This window comes from Procambarus clarkii, chromosome 24, assembly GCF_040958095.1.
Source record: "Procambarus clarkii isolate CNS0578487 chromosome 24, FALCON_Pclarkii_2.0, whole genome shotgun sequence".
NCBI classification, from domain to species: Eukaryota; Metazoa; Arthropoda; class Malacostraca; order Decapoda; family Cambaridae; genus Procambarus; species Procambarus clarkii.
Window position 1 is genome coordinate 12,134,678 of NC_091173.1, and position 23,917 is coordinate 12,158,594.

At 46.0% G+C, this 23,917-nt stretch overlaps 1 protein-coding gene across 6 annotated transcripts in view; it reads right to left on the bottom strand.

The window, feature by feature from the left end:
* Positions 1–23,917, bottom strand: part of nuf (rab11 family-interacting protein nuf) — a 228,118-nt gene that overhangs the window by 137,138 nt on the left and 67,063 nt on the right. For all 6 annotated transcript variants that reach the window (XM_069330628.1, XM_069330627.1, XM_069330626.1 and 3 more), the window contains exon 2: positions 20,947–21,043. In XM_069330628.1, coding sequence (XP_069186729.1) covers positions 20,947–21,043 — 97 coding nt within the window. The remainder of the gene's footprint in view (positions 1–20,946; positions 21,044–23,917) is intronic.

Genomic DNA, 23,917 nt, shown 5'->3' on the forward strand with positions numbered 1-23,917 from the left:
ACCTGGGAGTTAGACAGCTGCTACGGGCTACTTCCTGGGGATGTGTGTGTGTGTGTGTGTGTGTGTTAGAGAGAAATATATGTAGTAGACATAAATAGGAAAATACATTGGTTAGAAAGGCGGAGTCCAAGAGCTAATAACTCGATTCTTCAGGCACAAAAAATAGCAAATGCACACACATACACACGCAACAACAACAACAATAATAATTCTCACAATCGACTTGAGAATGGTCCAGGACGGACCGAAACGTCGTCGTCCCTTCACCTTCTAGTGTGTGGTCTGGTCAACATACTTTAGCCACGTTATTGTGACTCATCGCCTGAACAACAATAATAATTTTCTACGAGTATTCACTCGCTCAAAATTTTACATATTTCCGCCTTCCCCAATTCTCTTGTCGTGCACTGGAATATACAGGTCGTATTAAGGTGGTTAACTCCGCTAACCCGACCACAGCCATACACCGCTAACCCGACCACAGCCATACACCGCTAACCCGACCACAGCCATACACCGCTAACCCGACCACAGCCATACACCGCTAACCCGACCACAGCCATACACCGCTAACCCGACCACAGCCTTACACCGCTAACCCGACCACAGCCATACACCGCTAACCCGACCACAGCCATACACCGCTAACCCGACCACAGCCATACACCGCTAACCCGACCACAGCCATACACCGCTAACCCGACCACAGCCATACACCGCTAACCCGACCACAGCCTTACACCGCTAACCCGACCACAGCCATACACCGCTAACCCGACCACAGCCATACACCGCTAACCCGACCACAGCCATACACCGCTAACCCGACCACAGCCATACACCGCTAATACTGTGTTCAAGTGATCCTCAAGCACAGTGGTCTACGTCCTCGGTTCACAATCCAAGGACCCGCGGATCAATCTCCCGAGCGAGACAGGACGCTTGAGCATGTTTCATCTGATGCCTCTGTTTATCTAACATCTAAATATGCACCCGGGAGTTAGGCTCCTGTTGTGGGTTGCATCCTGTGGCAGGGCAGTGGTTGGCTTGGGGCAGACCTCGATAAGGCTAAGTACAGGCTGCCTGACCTAACATTTCCAAACGGTGCCTGATCAACTTGGTTGTGGTTCGAAGGTCAACGCAAGGTAAGGTTCGAACCCCAAGTCTTTTCGTTTACGTGGCGAGAATGTTAATCCAACCTGACCTCCAAGAAGAATAGTACCTATAGCTACTATGGCTAGAAGTACACAAAATATGTATCATTGTACTCAAAAGTGTCCGAAAAAGAAGGCACTACCAACCAAACTTGACTTCCCATAGACCTAGTTTAATACACGTACTAAACTGGGCCAAAGTTAAGACTAGGTTTACTGATCTAAACCAAGGTGTTGTTAGTGGTTGAGTTGAGATCACTTATGATGCGCCCTCCCCCCACCCTGGTGGTCATGGTTAGTCTCTTGTTGTGCTCAATAGTACGTGAACTTTGCTCCCCCATCCCGCATGGGGCTCTGACACGCCCCCTTCCGTCCCCAGGAAACTGATCCACCCCATAACCACTCTGTATCCTTCTCTCCCCCTACCCCGACCCCCGCCTCGACCCCCGCCCCGACAACCACCCCAACACGTGCCGGTGAGTGTCGGGGGTGACCCCTCACCCCCCCCCCTGCAGAAGACCTACCATTCCCCCCCCCTCCCCCAGGAAACACGCTCTCAAATAACGTCATGAGTAGACTGGCACAATATATATGACTGTTACACAGTATTCATCTATAGACATCCATATATGGTGAAATACATGTGAATACCTGAAATACCCACATCAGATGGATATCATCAGCGGCATACGCAAGGTTGGCCCAGCATAAAAACTGCCCTTTACTAACTTGTGTAATGAATCTTGTATACCACTTATATCAGACCAATCCTTGAGTTTGCAGCTCCAGCCGCCTGGAGTTCATACATAAACACAAGACAAAGTTAGAGAAGATTCATAGGTATGCCGCCAGACTAGTCCCAGAACTGAGAGGCATGAGTTACGAAGAAAGGCTACGGAAGCTAAACCTCACGTCCCTGGAAGACAGAAGACTAAGGGGGTTATCTTGAGGTTATCTTGAGATGATTTCAGGGCTTAGCGATCCCGCAGCCCGGTCTTCGACCAGGCCTCCTTGCTGTTATACACCCCCAGGAAGCAGCCCGTAGCAGCTGTCTAACTCCCAGGTACCTATTTACTGCTATGTGAACAGGGGCATCAGGATGAAATCAGGATGAAAGAAACTTTTTGCCCATTTGTCTCTGCCTCCACCGGGGATCGAACCCGGAACCTCAGGACTACGAGTACGAAGCGCTGTCCACTCAGCTGTCTAGCGCCCCCCAACATGATGGGGGGAGACATGATCACCACCTACAAAATTATCAGAGGAATTGACAGGGTGGACAACGACAAACTATTTAGCATGAGTGGTACACTAAGAAAGGGCACATAGGTGTAAACTGAGTAACAAAATGAGACATTAGTTTTTAAACATAGACAATGTCTAAAAGATATTAGACAATGAGATCCCGCAACATTATAAATAATTTGTTTAGTATCAGAGTAGTTAACAGATGGAATGCATTAGGCAGTGATGTGGTGGAGGCTGACTCCATACACAGTTTCAAGTGTAGATATGATAGAGCCCAATAAGCTCAGGAACCTGCACACCAGTTGATTAATAGCTGAAAGGCGGGACCAAAGAGCCGAATCTCAATCCCACGCAAGCACCATCCCCCCCCCTCTCTCCGTCCCATCCCAAATCCTTATCCTGTTCCCTTCCAAGTTCTATATAGTCATAACGGCTCGGCGCTTTCTCCTAATAATTCCCTTCCCTTCAATCCCCGCAAGCACAACTAGGTGCTTGCGGGGATTGCAGTAGCTGTAACTACTGCAATCATGCAGTAGTTACAGTAGTAGCAGTTACTGCAGTAGTTACTGCAACCATGCAGTAACTACGTGATCAACAGGATAACGGGGGGGGGGGGATTAATCATCAGGGACGCGAAGTAATCATCACCGTTGAGACCTTTTGTGTCCTCTGTAATTCTTTTTGCGCTACCGCTCACAGGATGAGTATGGGGTGCACAATAAATTACCCACTTTCGTGTGGCAACAATCAAATGGTGGGACCTGAGGAAAACGGTCCCACCGTCCCGGATTTCATTCCTGGGCACGACAGGAGACGTTTGGGCACGTTTTCAGTCGCCTGATGCCTCTGTTCACCCTAGCAGTAAACTGGTACCCGGGAGTTAGACAACTGTTGTTAGGGCTGCATCCTGGGGGGAAGTTCTGAAGCTGCACCAGGGGGGGGGGGGAGGAGGGGGGGGGATACGGCAATAAGCCTAACAGGCTTCCCGTCCCAGACAACGGGAAGCCTTAGAAAACACAATAAAACAGACATGTAACACGAGGAGATAACGGGAGGAAGCAGAATAAGGGAAGGAAGATAAAGATAAACAAGGGTAGGGTGGATTTTTTTTGGAGGGGGGGGTTAGGGAGGAGGTGATGACGTGGGAGGAAGAGATGAGGGGAAGGGGGGAGAGAGAGAGAGAGAGAGAGAGAGAGAGAGAGGGGGGGGGGGAGGGGGGGAGGGCTCGTAAAGGGGGTCGGGAGGAAGCACAGTTAAAGTGCTTCAGTAATTACCGTCAAGATATATAAGGAAACCTGGGTAAACCTTTCCTCTAACTCTTGCCTACATTGCTCTCTACTCTCGTGCTACACTGCTCTCTACCCCTGCACTGCTCTCTAGTAGTTGCTTCGAGTTAATGGTAAAGCTCTCTACTCTACCCAACAATGCTCTCTAACTCGGTGAGAGAAAGTCTAAAACGTTTTCAACCCTTCCCAATCTTGGAGAAACGTCACCAGGATTGTTGCATTGAGAGAATATTACAAGCAGCCATTGTACTGGAGGAGGAGTGTTACAAGCAGCCATTGTACTGGAGGAGGAGTATTACAAGCAGCCATTGTACTGGAGGAGGAATATTACAAGCAGCCATTGTACTGGAGGAGGAGTGGGTGGAGGGCATGACAGCCAAATTATATAATATTCCAAGTAAATCTTTTTCTCCATGTACGCACGTTGCTTAGCTTAAAAGCACACAGGTTGGGGATGGGGATTGGGGGAGGGGGTTAGAGTAGTCTTAATTCAGTTCCACCATTGTCTCCAGCACCGACCACTGCCACCTACCACTACTACCAACCACCGACCACTACTACCAACCACCTACCACTACTACCAACCACCGACCACTACTACCAAGCACCTAACACTACTACCAACCACCTACCACTAATACCAACCACCTACGACTACTACCAACCACCTACTACCACTACCAACCACCGACCACTGAAGGAGGACAACAAGCAGTGTAGCGGGAAGAAGTTGGAGGAACGAAAGAACCAAGATGAACAACAACGCCTAGTGAATAATATAACGAGATAGCAATAGAGCCAACAGGCGCAAGATCGCGAGGCTATCTATGCCAGGGCAGTCGAGAGGGAAAGTAGAGAGAGGAGTCGAGAGGGAAAGTTCAGAGAACAAAGGCGAGAGAAATCAAAAGACAAAACAACGAATGTGTTTCGGGCTCACCATAGCCCGTGCTACTTGGAACTTTTTGTTCCAGGTAGCGAATCTTTAACAACAACAACAACAACGAATGTGAGAACGAGACGTGGAAACAGGAAGCCACAAACGAGACACACGTGTACAGGAAGAATGTCAGGGATAACCAGAGCAAGGGGGGGGCGGTGGAGATGGGGGAGGGGCGGTGGAGATGGGGGGAGGGGTGAAGGAGAGGGAGGTGCTGGTAAGGAGTGATAGGAGTGAGCTTAGAGAGAGAGAGAGAGAGAGAGATATACAGACAAGTGAGATGGATCAACTTAGAGGGTGTTGTGTGAGATCATGCCAGCATCACTATACTCATAGAAACTGTCAAAGACACGACCTCTCTCTCAGAGGAACATCCTCACCTCGTCTAGGGATAAGAAGGCGGCTTAGAGCGTCTGAGCCCTTACACTCTCGTCTATAATGACGCAGATTACCTCCCCATAACTGCCAACTCCAGCCTCTTAACCATCCAGAAATATAGAATAACGTCAACTTGCACTTAACTTTAGAAAATGGAAAAGTTGTAATATAATGTTTCCTGCTTGTCAGGCAGCGACAAAACAACGACTTAATGAAATACAACCACGCCCACGCCGCCCCGTCCCCTACGGCCCCGCCCACACCGCCACGCCCCCTACGGCCTCGCCCACACCGCCACGCCCCCTACCACCGCCCGCCCCCTCCCCCGCTACCATCCCCAGTACCTTTGTAACTAAGGTAATGTATTGTATAACCCGTTCTAAACAACTGTTGACTGTTCACTCAGTCCTCTACATAAAGCTCCTTACAGTGTGTGGCTCCGTTGTTGTGCCAATAATCTTATGAGACAATAATAATAATAATATTATGAAGTAATCTTATAATCATATTTCACCCTTGGAAAGATGTGCCGGTCTTACACCCATCAAATGCTAATAAATTATAACAAGCTAATGCAATTAAAGACCTGAAAGCTACAGGTATTAAAAGCTATGAGAAGTTTTGTAATAATAGGTATTTGTATGGTCAGCACAGTAACCGGACCAGGCTATGTGATATTGTCACTGCACGAATTCGCCTTGGCTATAGACACATCTGGCAGGTTAGTGAGGCTGAGCCACTACCAGAATACTCAGATTGTAAACTCTGTGATAAACCTTTAATGCATTCACTAGAACACTATATTGTTGAATGTGAAACCGTAAAGGACTTTAGACCTCTTGGCCTCTTGTACCACCAACTGTGTAACTATTCCATTGAATCTGGTGTATTGGACGACATCCTAGCAATTTATCCTAAATTTGCTTGTCCAATTTAAATACTAAATTTTTTACTCTCAGTTTTAAAAAATCCAATTTTTTACTAAATTCATTTTTACGCTGCATCTCTTACGAATCCATCCCTGCCCTTGTGTGGCAGTGCACAATATAAAGTTGTATTTACATATTTGTACACTGAAACATGTGTACAGTCTAATGTAGTTAATTGTAACCATGATATATATATATATATATATATATATATATATATATATATATATATATATATATATATATATATATATATATATGCGAACAAGCCTGAATGGTCCCCAGGACAATATGCAACTGAAAACTCACACCCCAGAAGTGACTCGAACCCATACTCCCAGAAGCAACGCAACTGGTATGTACAAGACGCCTTAATCCACTTGACCATCACGACCGGACAAAATGAGGTGATAGCCGAGGCTATTTGAACCACCCCACCGCCGGCACTTGGATAGTAATCTTGGGCATAGCATTTTACCAAATCACCTCATTCTTTGGGGCACACGTGAGGAACACAAATGCGAAAATTTCGCATTTGTGTTCCTCACGTGTGCCCCAAAGAATGAGGTGATTTGGTAAAATGCTATGCCCAAGATTACTATCCAAGTGCCGGCGGTGGGGTGGTTCAAATAGCCTCGGCTATCACCTCATTTTGTCCGGTCGTGATGGTCAAGTGGATTAAGGCGTCTTGTACATACCAGTTGCGTTGCTTCTGGGAGTATGGGTTCGAGTCACTTCTGGGGTGTGAGTTTTCAGTTATATATATATATATATATATATATATATATATATATATATATATATATATATGTCGTACCTAGTAGCCAGAACTCACTTTTTGGCCTACTATGCATGGCCCGATTTGCCTAATAAGCCAAGTTTTCCTGAATTAATATATTTTTTCTAATTTTTTTCTTATGAAATGATAAAGCTATCCATTTCATTATGTATGAGGTCAATTTTTTTTTATTGGAGTTAAAATTAACGTAGATATATGACCGAACCTAACCAACCCTACCTAACCTAACCTAACCTATCTTTATAGGTTAGGTTTGGTTAGGTAGCCGAAAAAGTTAGGTTAGGTTAGGTTAGGTAGGTTAGGTAGTCGAAAAACAATTAATTCATGAAAACTTGGCTTATTAAGCAAATCGGGCCTTGCATAGTAGGCTGAGAAGTGCGTTCTGGCTACTAGGTACGACATATATATATATATATATATATATATATATGTCGTACCTAGTAGCCAGAACTCACTTCTCAGCCTACTATGCAAGGCCCGATTTGCCTAACAAGTCAAGTTTTCATGAAATAATTGTTTTTCGGCTACCTAACCTACCTAACCTAACCTAACCTAACTTTTTCGGCTACCTAACCTAACCTAACCTATAAAGATAGGTTAGGTTAGGTTAGGTAGGGTTGGTTAGGTTCGGTCATATATCTACGTTAATTTTAACTCCAATAAAAAAAAATTGACCTCATACATAATGAAATGGGTAGCTTTATCATTTTATAAGAAAAAAATTAGAGAAAATATATTAATTCAGGAAAACTTGGCTTATTAGGCAAATCGGGCCTTGCATAGTAGGCTGAGAAGTGAGTTCTGGCTACTAGGTACGACATATATATATATATATATATATATATATATATATATATATATATATATATATATATATATATATATTTATATATATATATATATATATATATATATATATATATATAATATATATATATATATATATATATATATATATATGTCGTACCTAGTAGCCAGAACTCACTTCTCAGCCTACTATGCAAGGCCCGATTTGCCTAATAAGCCAAGTTTTCCTGAATTAATATATTTTCTCTAATTTTTTTCTTATAAAATGATAAAGCTACCCATTTCATTATGTATGAGGTCAATTTTTTTTTATTGGAGTTAAAATTAACGTAGATATATGACCGAACCTAACCAACCCTACCTAACCTAACCTAACCTATCTTTATAGGTTAGGTTAGGTTAGGTAGCCGAAAAAGTTAGGTTAGGTTAGGTTAGGTAGGTTAGGTAGCCGAAAAACAATTATTTCATGAAAACTTGACTTGTTAGGCAAATCGGGCCTTGCATAGTAGGCTGAGAAGTGAGTTCTGGCTACTAGGTACGACATATATATATATATATATATATATATATATATATATATATATATATATATATATATATATATATATATATATAATGTAATGTGCTTCACTCTACAGATCAGACCTATTGTCTTGTATATGATCATCAGTCCTGTGTGAATACCAGCATTATCCTCACTTTAGCAAGAGCTAATTGAATTCCTCAGATTAGGCAAAATTGTAATTAAATCTTACCATTAATGTTAATAATAATAACCCTATGCTTCCATCCCCAACTATCGTCCCTCCCCCCCCCCCCTCCCTGTTAATCCTACCGAGCCCCCTGAAGGTGGAAGGAGGGGGGGGGGAGAGGGAGGGAGGGAGTTATCAGGGGAAAGTACCAAGCCATAGGGGGGGGGGGAGAGGGAGGGAGGGAGTTATCAGGGGAAAGTACCAAGCCATAGGGGGGGGGGGAGAGAGGGAGGGAGGGAGTTATCAGGGGAAAGTACCAAGCCATAGGGGGGGGGGAGAGGGGGTCCTCCACACACCACAAAAGGCATAGCGGGAGAATATCGTGTCTATAACACACCATTCATGCATCTCTTGACCCCCCCACCACCTCTCTCTTCCGTCTCCTCTTCCACCACCTTCCCACGCTACTGGTTACCGTCTCCCTCCCACCGTACATACTCACAGTCGCCCCTCCTTCCCCTCCCCCACACCCAAGCTAGCCGAGAAAATATTATCATAAACAAAACCAAAGCTGCAGTGAAGTTTCACTTTTTGGGAAGACGGCATGGCGAAGCATGGCTGCATTCTCTTTGTCACCCTCCCACGCCGCCCTCCCACGCCCACACCGTCACAGTAACTGCATTCATCTTTTTATAGTGAGTGCATAATTTATAGGTAAGAGTCTTCAGCCACCGTCACTCCCACCCACCCAGCCTGTATCTGGAGCTGACGACTGTATCGACCAGGTAGATGACGAAGGAGGCGAGGTAGATGACGAAGGAGACGAGGTAGATGACAAAGGAAACGAGGTAGATGACAAAGGAGACGAGGTAGATGACGAAGGAAACGAGGTAGATGATGGAGACGAGGTAGATGGTGGAGGCGAGGTAGATGATGAAGGAGACGAGGTAGATGATGGAGACGAGGTAGATGATGAAGGAAACGAGGTAGATGATGAAAGAAACGAGGTAGATGATGAAGGAGGCGAGGTAGATGATGAAGGAGGCGAGGTAGATGACGAAGGAGGCGAGGTAGATGACGGAGACGAGGTAGATGACGAAAAAAGAAGAAACAGGACGTCAGTGACTCCGTGCACACTGGCACAAGGCAGACGACATAAACCGCTGTGAGTGTCAAAGGAAGTTATCGCGGCCGCGAATCTGAAACAACAAGGATTCGTCTTGAGTATTCATGGAGCTTCAGGTTGCAAGTGGCAGCTCAGCAGAGTTGCAGAGTCTACCCTAACAGGCAAATATGCTCGAATAACGTCAAATCAACATTACCAGCGTTAATTTACCGTTCAATCAACGTGGTTTGGCCAACAAGTGGCCACTGACCCATGGGTCTAAACATAATGTTAGTGAGGTCTTAGCATTTTGAAAAAGGGGATTAGAAATTTCTATTCTATTATCTATTCTATTCTATTTCTATTCTAAAACTTTATTAGAAATTAGGCTATTAATTAACCTAATTAGTAGCTTAGGCTAGTCGAAATAGCCTAAGCTACTCTATTCTTCTTGAGATGCATCTTATTGTCTCAATAAACGTCCTTGAACTTGGTGCACTCCTTTGATTGATGAAGATTAAGCCAGCCAAGAGGTGGCACGGGCATGAATAGCCCGTAATGTACCCCTTTCGAGATGGATTGATTTTATAAGAGGCAGATTCTCATTACCCTGCTTGTTTGATGGGTGTGTGTACGAGTCAAGGGGGCAGCTGTTGGTTGTGGTTGGTGTGTACTTTACCAAAAGTAATCCTTATTCTACAAAACACAATTGAATTTGTAGCTAAAACGAAAAATTCATTTTGCTTTTATAGGTTATCTTGAGGTTATCTTGAGATGATTTCGGGGCTTTTTAGTGTCCCTGCGGCCCGGTCCTCGACCAGGCCTCCACCCCCAGGAAGCAGCCCGTGACAGCTGACTAACACCTAGGTACCTATTTTACTGCTAGGTAACAGGGGCATAGGGTGAAAGACACTCTGCCCATTGTTTCTCGCCGACGCCTGGGATCGAACCCAGAACCACAGGATCACAAGTACAGCGTGCTGTCCGCTCGGCCGACCGGCTCCCAAACCGGCTCCTGTACTCCCAGGGGTTACAAACTTCAGGTAGATAGACCCCCAGGCATGTCACAGCTCTTCTTCCTCTCACTACCGCACTTCCCCTTTCCCTCCCCTCCCCACTCAACCCCCCACCCTCCTCCCCCACCCCCAACGCCACGATGGAGGGGGGGGGGGGAGCCTATGCATTGCATCGCTCCACAACCGCCTCTCACCGCTAAGCTACTCCATAATGTAATCTGAGACGGTTGATTGAAGAATGTCGACCCTCCCTCTGGCCACTTTAACATTACACCACTCCGGCTTGCCTGTGGCTCACTGACCCACCACCAGGTGTGTCAACATCTGCCTCAAAGAACCAAACAACCTGATGGATGTGACTGGGTTAACGTGTATCCAGGAAATACAGTCATTAGAGTCACCAGAACCCCCAGCACCAGCGGGGGGATGTAGAGGGATGAATCCAGCAACAGTGGCTACCACCCCTGATATAACTAAATTATAATAACTGAATATTAACAAGGGGAGGGAGGAGGAGGAGGGGGGGGGGGCAAGCCAGTACCGGAGGCCAGCAGACGAGAGCAGCATGGAGCATCTCCCATGCCGCACCGGAAGCTGCTGTTACCTGTGTTCCGGAGGGCGGGGTCCTGGAGCCAGCGTCCTCCCCCCCACCACCGCCATACGGCTCCATCAGGTACACAGGTCCTGTACGTGGTTAATGTGCCCGGAGACTCTACAAGGTGTCAGGTGCCCGCAGCACAGTGTCGCAGCACATCACATGTACACCACACAGTGTGTGGGGGCTACATGGAGTAACTTGTTACAAGGGCATGTGACACGACGCCACACCTCGTTCTTGTCAACCAACGTTACAGATGGAGCCTACTATGGGGGAGTAACGGGTCACAAACATCTATGCTTTCTATGCATTGCAGTGATAGGTTAGGTGGGGTTACCTTACCTTGGGGTTACCTTGTAATGGTTCCTAGGATCCTCCTGGTTGCATGGTGGTCTAGTCAACCAGGCTGTTGGACGTGACTGCTCGCCGCCTGACGTACGAATCACAGCCTGATTGCTCAGATATCATTTGGAGGTGTTTATCAAGTTCTCAAAACTCAAGTTATCAAGTTTTCAAGACTTGCTTTCCATTTTTTTTTATTTTCGTTTTTCCATAGCGCAGAAACTGGAACTTATCTTTATTAAACATCCTGTTATTTTATGTGGCTCATTCAAAGACCTGATATCTGTGGCCCATTCCAAGACCTGATATCTGTGGCCCATTCAAAGACCTGACATCTGTGGCCCATTCAAAGACCTGATATCTGTGGCCCATTCCAAGACCTGATATATGTGTGGCCCATTACACTAGAGGCTTGCCGTATCCTCTATGTTGTCTACTCTTATATAAATCCTAGTGTCATCTGCAAAGGATACTACGTTACTATGGTTCGTGTCCTTGTCTATGTCAGAGATAACACCAGTATCTAGATTCCATCTCCAAATAAGGAGATGTAAATAAGGTTCTGCAATAATGCTTTTTTTTCAATTCTTGACGAATATAGAATTCCAGAAATCAGGGCCTGGCGTAGAGTTCATAGTCAATAGTGTGAATGGTTACTTCAGAGTCAAGTGAGGGGGGTTTGGGGGTGACATGATATATGACTTGAGGTTGGTATCATGTTCATGAACAACTCGTTTTGGTTATCGATCTTCAGTGTGTTTAACTGAAAACAAAATCGTACTATATCCTCAGGGAGACGGTGCCAGCTGTGTCTGTGTTTACAATCAACAGCCAGCTGGTTACCTTCCTATGGAAGGGGGAGGGGGTGGGTTGCTGTGTACTCAACTAGTTGTGCTTGCGGGGGTTGAGGGTTGGGGGGCTTTGGTCCTCGTCTCTCTGTGTATGCTGCCATGGAGGTGAGTTCACTCTAAGTGTGTATGCTGCCACGGAGGTGTGTTCACTCTAAGTGTGTATGCTGCCATGAAGGTGTGTTCACTCTAAGTGTGTATGCTGCCATGAAGGTGTGTTCACTCTAAGTGTGTATGCTGCCATGGAGGTGTGTTCACTCTAAGTGTGTATGCTGCCACGGAGGTGTGTTCACTCTAAGTGTGTATGCTGCCATGGAGGTGTGTTCACTCTAAGTGTGTATGCTGCCATGGAGGTGTGTTCACTCTAAGTGTGTATGCTGCCACGGAGGTGTGTTCACTCTAAGTGTGTATGCTGCCATGGAGGTGTGTTCACTCTAAGTGTGTATGCTGCCATGGAGGTGTGTTCACTCTAAGTGTGTATGCTGCCATGAAGGTGTGTTCACTCTAAGTGTGTATGCTGCCATGAAGGTGTGTTCACTCTAAGTGTGCATGCTGCCATGAAGGTGTGTTCACTCTAAGTGTGTATGCTGCCATGAAGGTGTGTTCACTCTAAGTGTGTATGCTGCCATGAAGGTGTGTTCACTCTAAGTGTGTATGCTGCCACGGAGGTGTGTTCACTCTAAGTATGTATGCTGCCACGGGGGTGTGTTCACTCTAAGTATGTATGCTGCCACGGAGGTGTGTTCACTCTAAGTATGTATGCTGCCACGGGGGTGTGTTCACTCTAAGTATGTATGCTGCCATGGAGGTGTGTTCACTCTAAGTGTGTATGCTGCCATGGAGGTGTGTTCACTCTAAGTATGTATGCTGCCATGGAGGTGTGTTCACTCTAAGTGTGTATGCTGCCATGGGGGTGTGTTCACTCTAAGTGTGTATGCTGCCATGGAGGTGTGTTCACTCTAAGTGTGTATGCTGCCATGGGGGTGTGTTCACTCTAAGTGTGTATGCTGCCACGGAGGTGTGTTCACTCTAAGTGTGTATGCTGCCACGGAGGTGTGTTCACTCTAAGTATGTATGCTGCCACGGAGGTGTGTTCACTGAGTGGGTGCCGCTCACACTCTCACGTCGTGCCAAAATTCAACAAGATATATACATCTGCAAATAATAATGAAAGCTAACTATGAGCCGCAGCCCTGTTGAAGCCCATCTGCTGGGAGACTACCCAGCCACCAGCCCGGTCACAGGGGCGTGATTCCGGGGGGTGAAAGGTCGCTGGAGGGTGTCCCCGAGGGTTACACGAGAGGGAGAGAGGAGTGTGCGGGGTCAAGAGGGCTCAAGAGGGGGAGAGCCAAGGGGAAGTTGGATCCACTGCAGGTAAACTATTTTGATAAAATATGTGAGTCTACGTTCCCTGCTTCACCTTGATGGGTGGTGTCACATGGAGGAATGCGGCTGCTGTGGGAGGGAATGAAGGACAGAAGGAATGGGGAAGAGGAAAGAAAGGAAGGAAGGGGAAGCAGGTAAGGAAGAATCAGTAAAAGTCTTTGAACAAATGGGACCGCCTGACACAACTCAAGCTGTACTCTGGGAGTGGAGACAGTCCACAACACACACACTGAAACAACAACATCCTGGAATGAGAGGTGTGGTAGGAAGTGTAACATGCATCCCATCAGGTCGCCACCAACACACTCAGAGAACACTGTAAACATCAGACGCCAGACACTCTTCAACGCCAGCAAATATATTAATGATTGTGGTCAGGTCTAGCAACAGGAAGAAGAGAGAGAAAGAGAGAGAGAAGAAGAGAGCAAAGGAACGAGTCAAAGTGAAGGATAGCGGGAGGAGAGGGAAGAACAAAGAGGAAGGTGGACCTAGGTAATAGAGATCACAAGATAAAGGGAGGGAGAGCGAGTGAGTGTTGATGAGAGAAAGTACAAAAATGAGTTACCAAAGACTCGACCCCTCCCTTCTCCTGGTGAACTCCCAAACAACTATACCAGCTTAAAGGGGCGCTCCAGCCCCCCTACACCCCCCCCCCTTTCACGTCTCCAGCTCTGGGCCCCAGGCAAGGACAACCACACACCCTCCACAAACAACATGTCAACTGTACGTCAGCCAACTTAGACTCTAATTATATGCATTAAACTGTTCTCCTGAATACTACATCGCATTTTGAGGCATAAATCCCCTAAGGCCAAAAACGTTTGTACTGAAAATGGTCGCGGTTCGCGAAATTGACACGATGTCCCGTTGTCTGTTCGCGGGTTTGGTTAGGTTTTGGGCAACTTAGTACATCAGTTTAGTGACGTTGTGAACGCTCCGGAGAACGGGCTGCTTGCACACCCAGCACAGCGGATTGACTATGAACAGACTTAGGTTAAACGGGTTAAACTTCCGCTGTTATACCATCATTCTAGGGTGCATTAAGGAGGACAAATGAACGATCAAGTCATTGGCTACCGTCTTTCAGGACGTTGGCAAATTTGTCTTCCAAACTTGGATCACCACAACACAGCACTTGCTAACGGCACTTTTTAACACCGCTATTGGAGTATATTCTCCCAAACGTTTATTCTCATAATTTGAAAAGTATGTCTTTAAAGACAACAAAGTTTGTTATTATATTTTTGACCAGACCACACACTAGAAAGTGAAGGGACGACGACGTTTCGGTCCATCCTGGACCATTCTCAAGTCGAATGTGATAAAGGAAGGAGGCAAGGCAATAATTATACTATATGGAAGATCCCTATGTGTACTATATTTGTTATCATACTATATGGAAGATTCATCCTATCAGATATTGTCTGGGGGAATAAGTTAAAACTGCACTTAGTAAATACTAAGTCAGTATTCGACTTATTACTTGGGCTGAAGGATGAGTTTGAAACATTTGAGAGAACGGCTGCTTTTATGGTGAACATTCCAGAACATTACGGTCACATGATACAGTATATCCAAACCTTTTTTCCTGTTATCTGGTAACATTCACGCCACTGTTAGTGACACGCCGCGTCCTGCTGACCTTCAAGTGTAGTTGTTGTGCTACCATGGCGAGCCTTCTCCCTGGGTGGTGCTTCTACACTCACATCACCCGTCCGTACAGTGTCTTGTGAGAGCCAGAGAGAAAGGGGGAGGGAGGGAGAGAGAGAGAGAGAGAGAGAGAGAGAGAGAGAGAGAGAGAGAGAGAGAGAGAGAGAGAGAGAGAGAGAGAGAGAGAGAGAGAGAGAGAGAGAGAGAGAGAGAGAGAGAGAGAGAGAGAGAGAGAGAGAGAGAGAGAGAGAGAGAGAGAGAGAGAGAGAGAGAGAGAGAGAGAGAGAGAGAGAGAGAGAGAGAGAGAGAGAGAGAGAGAGAGAGAGAGAGAGAGAGAGAGAGAGAGAGAGAGAGAGAGAGAGAGAGAGAGAGAGAGAGAGAGAGAGAGAGAGAGAGAGAGAGAGAGAGAGAGAGAGAGAGAGAGAGAGAGAGAGAGAGAGAGAGAGAGAGAGAGAGAGAGAGAGAGAGAGAGAGAGAGAGAGAGAGAGAGAGAGAGAGAGAGAGAGAGAGAGAGAGAGAGAGAGAGAGAGAGAGAGAGAGAGAGAGAGAGAGAGAGAGAGAGAGAGAGAGAGAGAGAGAGAGAGAGAGAGAGAGAGAGAGAGAGAGAGAGAGAGAGAGAGAGAGAGAGAGAGAGAGAGAGAGAGAGAGAGAGAGAGAGAGAGAGAGAGAGAGAGAGAGAGAGAGAGAGAGAGAGAGAGAGAGAGAGAGAGAGGAGAGAGAGAGAGAGAGAGAGAGAGAGAGAGAGAGAGAGAGAGAGAGAGAGAGAGAGAGAGAGAGAGAGAGAGAGAGAGAGAGAGAGAGAGAGAGAGAGAGAGAGAGAGAGAGAGAGAGAGAGAGAGAGAGAGAGAGAGAGAGAGATAGAGAGAGAGAGAGAGAGAGAGAGAGAGAGAGAGAGAGAGAGAGAGAGAGAGAGAGAGAGAGAGAGAGAGAGAGAGAGAGAGAGAGAGAGAGAGAGAGAGAGAGAGAGAGAGAGAGAGAGAGAGAGAGAGAGAGAGAGAGAGAGAGAGAGAGAGAGAGAGAGAGAGAGAGAGAGAGAGAGAGAGAGAGAGAGAGAGAGAGAGAGAGAGAGAGATGAGAGAGAGAGAGAGAGAGAGAGAGAGAGAGAGAGAGAGAGAGATGAGAGACGAGAGAGATGAGAGAGAGAGAGAGAGAGAGAGAGAGATGAGAGAGAGAGAGCTGAGAGAGAGAGAGAGAGAGAGAGAGAGAGATGAGAGAGAGAGAGAGAGAGAGAGCGGGGGGGGGGGGGGGGGGGGAGAGAGGGAGAGAGAGAATGGGGGGGAGGGTGTAAGGGGTAAGGAGCCCTTCCGCCCCCTCATACTTCTTTGTCACTATTTAAATTCCACCCTTTTTTTTGTTTTTTGTTTCGGAACTGTTCTTCGGCGTAGCTGTCCAGCGCTTTTGTCTGGTGCGTAGCTGCATGACAACGGCCAGTCGGAGGGTCGGACACAACCAACGGGTCGGACAAAAACGTTCCCGCGACCCATCAATCACTGCACCTCACTACTCAGTCACAAAACAGTAACCAGCATTACGGAAACTTCTTTGAGCAAGAGTAAAAAAAAAAAAAAAGTTTGATTCACTTGTTTCAAACTACAGTATATTAAATCTATCAGATACTGAGAAATAGACAGACAGAAAAAAAAACACGCAGACAGACGAATAGAGACAGACAGACACACACACACTCACATACACAACTAGGTGAGTACACACACACACACACACACACACACACCCAATATCACCAGCGGCATATGCCAGGTTGACCAACATCAAAAAAAAGCTGCCGTTCAGAAACTTGTGAAAGGATTCATTTACGAACCTGTACATATTTTCTCAATCTTTGACGTCTTTGTTTACAATTATTAAACAGTTAATGAGCTCCGAAGCACCAGGAGGCTGTTTATAACAATAATAACAGTTGATTGGGAAATCTTTAATGCTTGTAAACTGTTTAATAAATGTAACCAAAGCCGTCAAAGATTGAGGAAAGATGTACACGTTCGTAAGTGCTTGCGTAACTGCTTCGTGAATATGGCCCCAGAACGTTGTATGCGACATATGCCAGACCAATCCTGGAGTATGCGGTCATTCATACATCAACCAGGCTGCTCGACCAGTCCAGCAACCAAGAGGCCTGGGCGAGGACAGGGCCGCGGGGACGTTGAGCCCTGAAATTATCGCAAGGTAACCGCAAGGTAGGCGAATAGATACATCAGGTGAAAGGAAACTCTGCCCAATTCCCGGCCATCTGCCTCGGCCGGGAATTGAACCAGGGGCCCTTAGAACAACGACCGTTCTCCACTCGGCCGCGAGGACCTATGACACCATCAGTCATGACCCCTTACAACCCCTCTTGACCCCACCCGTTAATGACCTTAACACTCCAATCCAGTCGTTAAATTTTCTTCACAATAGTTCAGAAAGTTGTATATGGCAAAACTGTTCAATAAGAAACCATATCTTCTGTACTTAAGCAAATGCACTTATTTTTTGTAAGTAAATGTTTATATTTACTCTACAAACATAATCCTACAGCGTTTGAACGTCCAGTTAATGTTAACGTGATTTGTATTATATTATAAATAATGTATCAAGCTCGCTGCCAAGCATTAGACGAGGGGGAAGAAAAGTGGAAAGATAGTATATTATTTAAGTCGCCCTCTACTTTAACAGGTTTTCTTTGAAGTTGGTGCATTACAACCATTTTCTGTTGTCCAAATTTAAGCAAGAACTTCGCTGATTCCCACGAAGCTTCTCATTACTGGTACTTACCATCTTCATAACCTCTATCATAATTTTATTCATAAGAATGTGTACACAAGGAACATAAGAAGGGAAAATTGTAGGGTCCGCAGTTACACATACAAATAAAGCCACCAATACACAAGGCATTTCCAGCAAAACTTAAAATAATTTAGATAAATTATTATAATTTTAATTAAAATTTTAAATTTAAAACATTACAATTTTAATTCATTATCTAAATGAAGAAAGGACATAAATATTAAATACAAATTAAGCTAACAGTAGCACAAGAATATCTAGTTACCAAGGGAAATGCGAGTGAAATCAGTTACATGATATTAAGTACATAGTTCTTAAGTGTCTATTTTTAAACAAGTTGGGAGCCGTACAAGTTTTAATTACACCCGGAAGACCATTCCACAATTTTGGACCCTTGATCTCCAGAGCATTTCCGTCTTGGTTGAGTCTCACTCTATGAATATCAAAGAGAAGTTTGTTTCTCATGTATTGATCATGAGTTAAACAGAACTTAAGGAAGCACTGAAGGTCAGGACTGGCGTTGCAGTTCAAGAGTTAAATAGACAAAGAACGCTGGAGAGACACATGACTTGATACCTTTAAGATAAGAATAAGAATATAATACAAAGAATAAGAATAAGTTTGAGCATATCCAGACCACTTCTTTAAAAGGTCAAATGTAACACAGACAAGTGGACACCAGTTTCAAGCTCAACAAGCCAACAAGGAAAGAAAACAGATGTTTTTTTTTAACCCATAGGGTTATAAACTTATGAAATCTCCTACCCGCCAGAGCTGTAAATATCAAGGCATTACTTCAGTTCAAAACAATGGTGGGGGGGAACCTTAGACAAGCCGCTGGCTTCCTGTCTCCGTCGAGGCCACCGGAGAGATAGTGGCCCTCAAATAAATTGACGTAAACTTGTTGTTTCGGCTTCAGTAACGTCAGTAACTAACAGTCAGTTCACTAACGACCTTTGACCTAGAGGTTATGACCAACCGTCGTAGCCTCTCCTTATGTGACTCTGTGTTGCAACCATTTAGGCCAGTTCAGGTCTGGCCAAGTCGGGTCTGTTCAGGTCAAAGGAGGCCAAGTGACCAACGAAAATGCGACTAGCTATAGACCTAAGGTCATAGGGTCAAGAGGCTTCCTCCTCGACAGCTGACACTAATGTTTGTAGGGCAGCGTTAAGAGGTCATCAATGACCAGAATGGCACGTGGCTCCCCTGCCAGACATGACCATCCCACCTGACCCCTGACCTCCAAGTGAGGGAGAAGTTACTAAAGTGAAACCACGTGTGTGGGACCCCAGCGCGAGCTCACGGCCAGCGTGTGCGGACCAAACTACAAATACCAACTACTAATATTCGCCAGTCTCCGTGGTGTAGTGGTAAGACACTCGCCTGGCGTTCCGCGAGCGCTTTGTCATGGGTTCGTATCCTGGCCGGGGAGGATTTACTGGGCGCAAATCCTTAACTGTAGCCTCTGTTTAACTCAACAGTAAAATGTGTACTTGGTTGTAAAAACGATTCTTCGCGGCGGGGATCGTATTCCAGGGACCTGCCCGAAACGCTACGCGTACTAGTGGCTGTACAAGAATGTAACAACTCTTGTATATATCTCAAATAAAAAAATATCCTGTGAGTTGACAGCGCCTGGTCGTTTGCAGGAATAGCAATTAGATTTAATGGCATAAAGAAGTTTTTAAATTGATCTGATTTGTACTGAGCAATACACCAATACCTGTTCCTCCTGTCTCCAGTATCATGATTTCTAGTTATCTTCGCTTATCTAAATTTCCGTCACTTTATTATAATTTTTCTAAAACTCGCAGTTACAACTGAATGTTGATTAACAACAGTAGTACAGTTTGATTCGTTCTCGACTCACAGTCGGGAATTCCGAATTCGAATTCCAGTCGGGACAGAAATGGTTGAGCGCGTTTCCTATCACCTCATGCCCCTGTCCACCTAGTAGTAAATAGATATCCAGGAGTTAGCCAGCCCGTTGTGGTGTTGCACCCTGGGGGAAGGGTCAGTAATTTGACCCTGGGAATGGACCTCGATATCACCCTAACATGTACTCCATGAATAAACAGGCTGCCCCGACACACTGAATTATGTTTAACTGTAAAAGTTAACAAAAATATCCCCTGAACAGGGAAAAATATTATAGTTTGGCTCTATTCACGTCCGTTTTCTTTCTCAAGCACTTGAGTCTCCAACTCGTCCTCCTAAGAGAACGTTGCATTTTGACGTATACTTTGCCTAAGGCCGTAAATCATCGTGCCAGAAAATGGAGGCGACTCGCGAAATTGACACACTGTCCCGTCTTCTGTTTTGGGTCCTCTGGTAGGTTAGTGTAAGGGCACTTTAGTCCGGCAGTTTCTTGACGTTGGGTAATCTTAGGTGGAAAGGTATGGTGTTCAAGGTACCATGATGTTCAATGGTGGTGTTCAAGAACACACCACACTTACCATGGGAGGTGTTCAAGGACACACCACACTTACCATGGGAGGTGTTCAAGGACACACTACACTTACCGTGGGAGGTGTTCAAGGACACACCACACTTACCATGGGAGGTGTTCAAGGACACACTACACTTACCATGGGAGGTGTTCAAGGACACACCACACTTACCATGGGAGGTGTTCAAGGACACACCACACTTACCATGGGAGGTGTTCAAGGACACACCACACTTACCACGGGAGGTGTTCAAGGACACACCACACTTACCATGGGAGGTGTTCAAGGACACACCACACTTACCATGGGAGGTGTTCAAGGACACACTACACTTACCGTGGGAGGTGTTCAAGGACACACCACACTTACCATGGGAGGTGTTCAAGGACACACTACACTTACCATGGGAGGTGTTCAAGGACACACCACACTTACCACGGGAGGTGTTCAAGGACACACCACACTTACCATGGGAGGTGTTCAAGGACACACCACACTTACCATGGGAGGTGTTCAAGGACACACCACACTTACCATGGGAGGTGAGGATGGTGGCGACGACCTCACAGAACTGGGGGAAGGTGATGGCATCACTGCTGACCCCAAGACTCCCCACGGCCGAGGTCACGCTCTGAGGACACACACACACACAGAGGTCAGGTCAGGTCACCGGAGGTGGGTCACATGAGACGCTAATTGTTTAATGTCAAATTGGATTTATACGTCATTACGCTGATGTTTGTGACCTGGGAGATGGTTCTGATATTGTTAGTGTCGTGGGAGAGGGTTCTGATATTGTTTGTGAAGTGGGAGAGGGTTTGTTTGTGCCGTGGGAGAGGGTTCTGATATTGTTTGTGCCGTGGGAGAGGGTTCTGATATTGTTTGTGCCGTGGGAGAGGGTTTGTTTGTGCCGTGGGAGAGGGTTCTGATGTTGTTTGTGTCGTGGGAGAGGGTTCTGATATTGTTTGTGTGGTGGGAGAGGGTTCTGATATTGTTTGTCCTGTGGGAGAGGGTTCTGATATTGTTTGTGTGGTGGGAGAGGGTTCTGATATTGTTTGTGCCGTGGGAGAGGGTTTGTTTGTGCCGTGGGAGAGGGTTCTGACATTGTTTGTGCCGTGGGAGAGGGTTCTGATATTGTTTGTCCTGTGGGAGAGGGTTCTGATATTGTTTGTGTCGTGGGAGAGGGTTCTGATATTGTTTGTGTCGTGGGAGAGGGTTCTAATATTGTTTGTGTCGTGGGAGAGGGTTCTGATATTGTTTGTGCCGTGGGAGAGGGTTCTGATATTGTTTGTGTCGTGGGAGAGGGTTCTGATATTGTTTGTGCCGTGGGAGAGGGTTTGTTTGTGCCGTGGGAGAGGGTTCTGATATTGTTTGTGCCGTGGGAGAGGGTTCTGATATTGTTTGTCCTGTGGGAGAGGGTTCTGATATTGTTTGTGTCGTGGGAGAGGGTTCTGATATTGTTTGTGTCGTGGGAGAGGGTTCTAATATTGTTTGTGTCGTGGGAGAGGGTTCTGATATTGTTTGTGTCGTGGGAGAGGGTTCTGATATTGTTTGTGTGGTGGGAGAGGGTTCTGATATTGTTTGTGTCGTGGGAGAGGGTTCTAACATAGTTTGTGACCTGGGAGAGGGTTCTAATATTGTTTGTACCGTGGGAGAGGGTTCTGATATTGTATAACTCATTAAATCCCTCACCTTGCCCATCACGGCTCCCCAAACAAACGCTCCCAGAGTCGTAACCCCACAAATAATGGAATTACAATTAAAGGGTAGCCTTCGACCCTTTAACCCTCATTCCTGGAGTTAATAAGACAGTTTAAAACTGTGAGCAGGGGGGAAAAAGTGATAACCATTTCCCCGTGTTAATGTCAGCCTCCTGGGCGGGGGTTGACAGCTGGGGGGAGTAGGTGGGGGTTGACAGCTGGGGGGAGTAGGTGGGGGTTGACAGCTGGGGGAGTATAATGACTGCAGAAGATGAGAGTGGAGTCGCTATCTGTGGGATCAACAGCTTCCGGGGGCTGTGGGTGGATGCTGCTCACTGCTGGGTGGGGGTTAGTGTGTGTATATTTTGCATATATTATCGCTACTCCGCTTCCCTCTCTGTCATGGGGAGGCGTCAAACCGGAGAAACAAGGGTCAGACATATGGTAAAAGAGGGTTATAGATCATCATTACCTGTTTGATTCTTGGTTAATGGGGTTCTGGGAGTTCCTCTACTGCCCAAGCCCGGGCTTTAACCTTTCAAGAATGCCCCTCGTTCGTTTAGTACAAGTATATCTTGCAGAACACAATATATAGCATCACAGATAAACATTCCATTATATAAAACACTGCAGCAATGTTATATAAATTGCATGTATACATATATATATAGTACTTGAAAACGCTATAGGGGCTGTGGGTGAGGTTTGAAGTTCCCTCCTGTGATTCATTAGTTCACAGGCTGCTCAACCGTTGCCACAGCTCGTGGTGAGTCTTACTCTACCAGATGTCCCTGCAACACCACCCGCCAAGCGGTTTACAACCACGCACCCAATTTCTACTGGCTGAAGAAGGGTGAACAGATAAGGATTGGTACTCACTTTTTTTTTTTCTCTCTCTCTCTCTCTCTCTCTCTCTCTCTCTCTCTCTCTCTCTCTCTCTCTCTCTCTCTCTCTCTCTCTCTCTCTCTCTCTCTCTCTCTCTCTCTCTTTTGAACATCAAGTAAACTTCAGTTTTATGGAAATTGAACATATGTTTTAGGGTTAAATCCAGACCATAAGAGTTTTTCTTCCCGGTGAAATCTTGACCCGAAAAACAGTAAAGTTTACCACTGGAGCTTCCGGTGAAACCTAATTGGTGTAGAGGTATGGGAGTGTCCCTGTGCCGTACACAGGGGGGACTGCTCTATCACATATAGTTATCTTAACGCCACACACACACACACACACACACACACACACACACACACACACACACACACACACACACACACACACACACACACACACACACACACACGTGTGTGCACTTCAGGAACAGGTTGTGGAAGCAAATACTATTCATAATTTTAAAACCAGGTATGATAGGGAAATGGGACAGGAGTCATTGCTGTAAACAACCGATGCTCGAAAGGCGGGATCCAAGAGTCAATGCTCGATCCTGCAGACACAACTAGGTGAGTACACACACCTCTACAGAGTGGTAGACGGTTGGAACAAGTTAGGTGAGAAGGTGGTGGAGGCCAAGACCGTCAGTAGTTTCAAAGCGTTATATGACAAAGAGTGCTGGGAAGACGGGATACCACGAGCGTAGCTCTCATCCTGTAACTACACTTAGGTAATTACACACCATAAGTATGCAGTGAGCAACAGCTGACTAACTCCCAGGTACCTATTTACTGCATCGGGTGAAAGAAACTCAGTCTCCACTCGTAGCAGCACTAATATATATAACTATACCTCCAGCAAAGAGTGACACAATGTGGTTGCCAGGATCAGGTTGGGCTACCGTTACCTGTGGCAGGTGG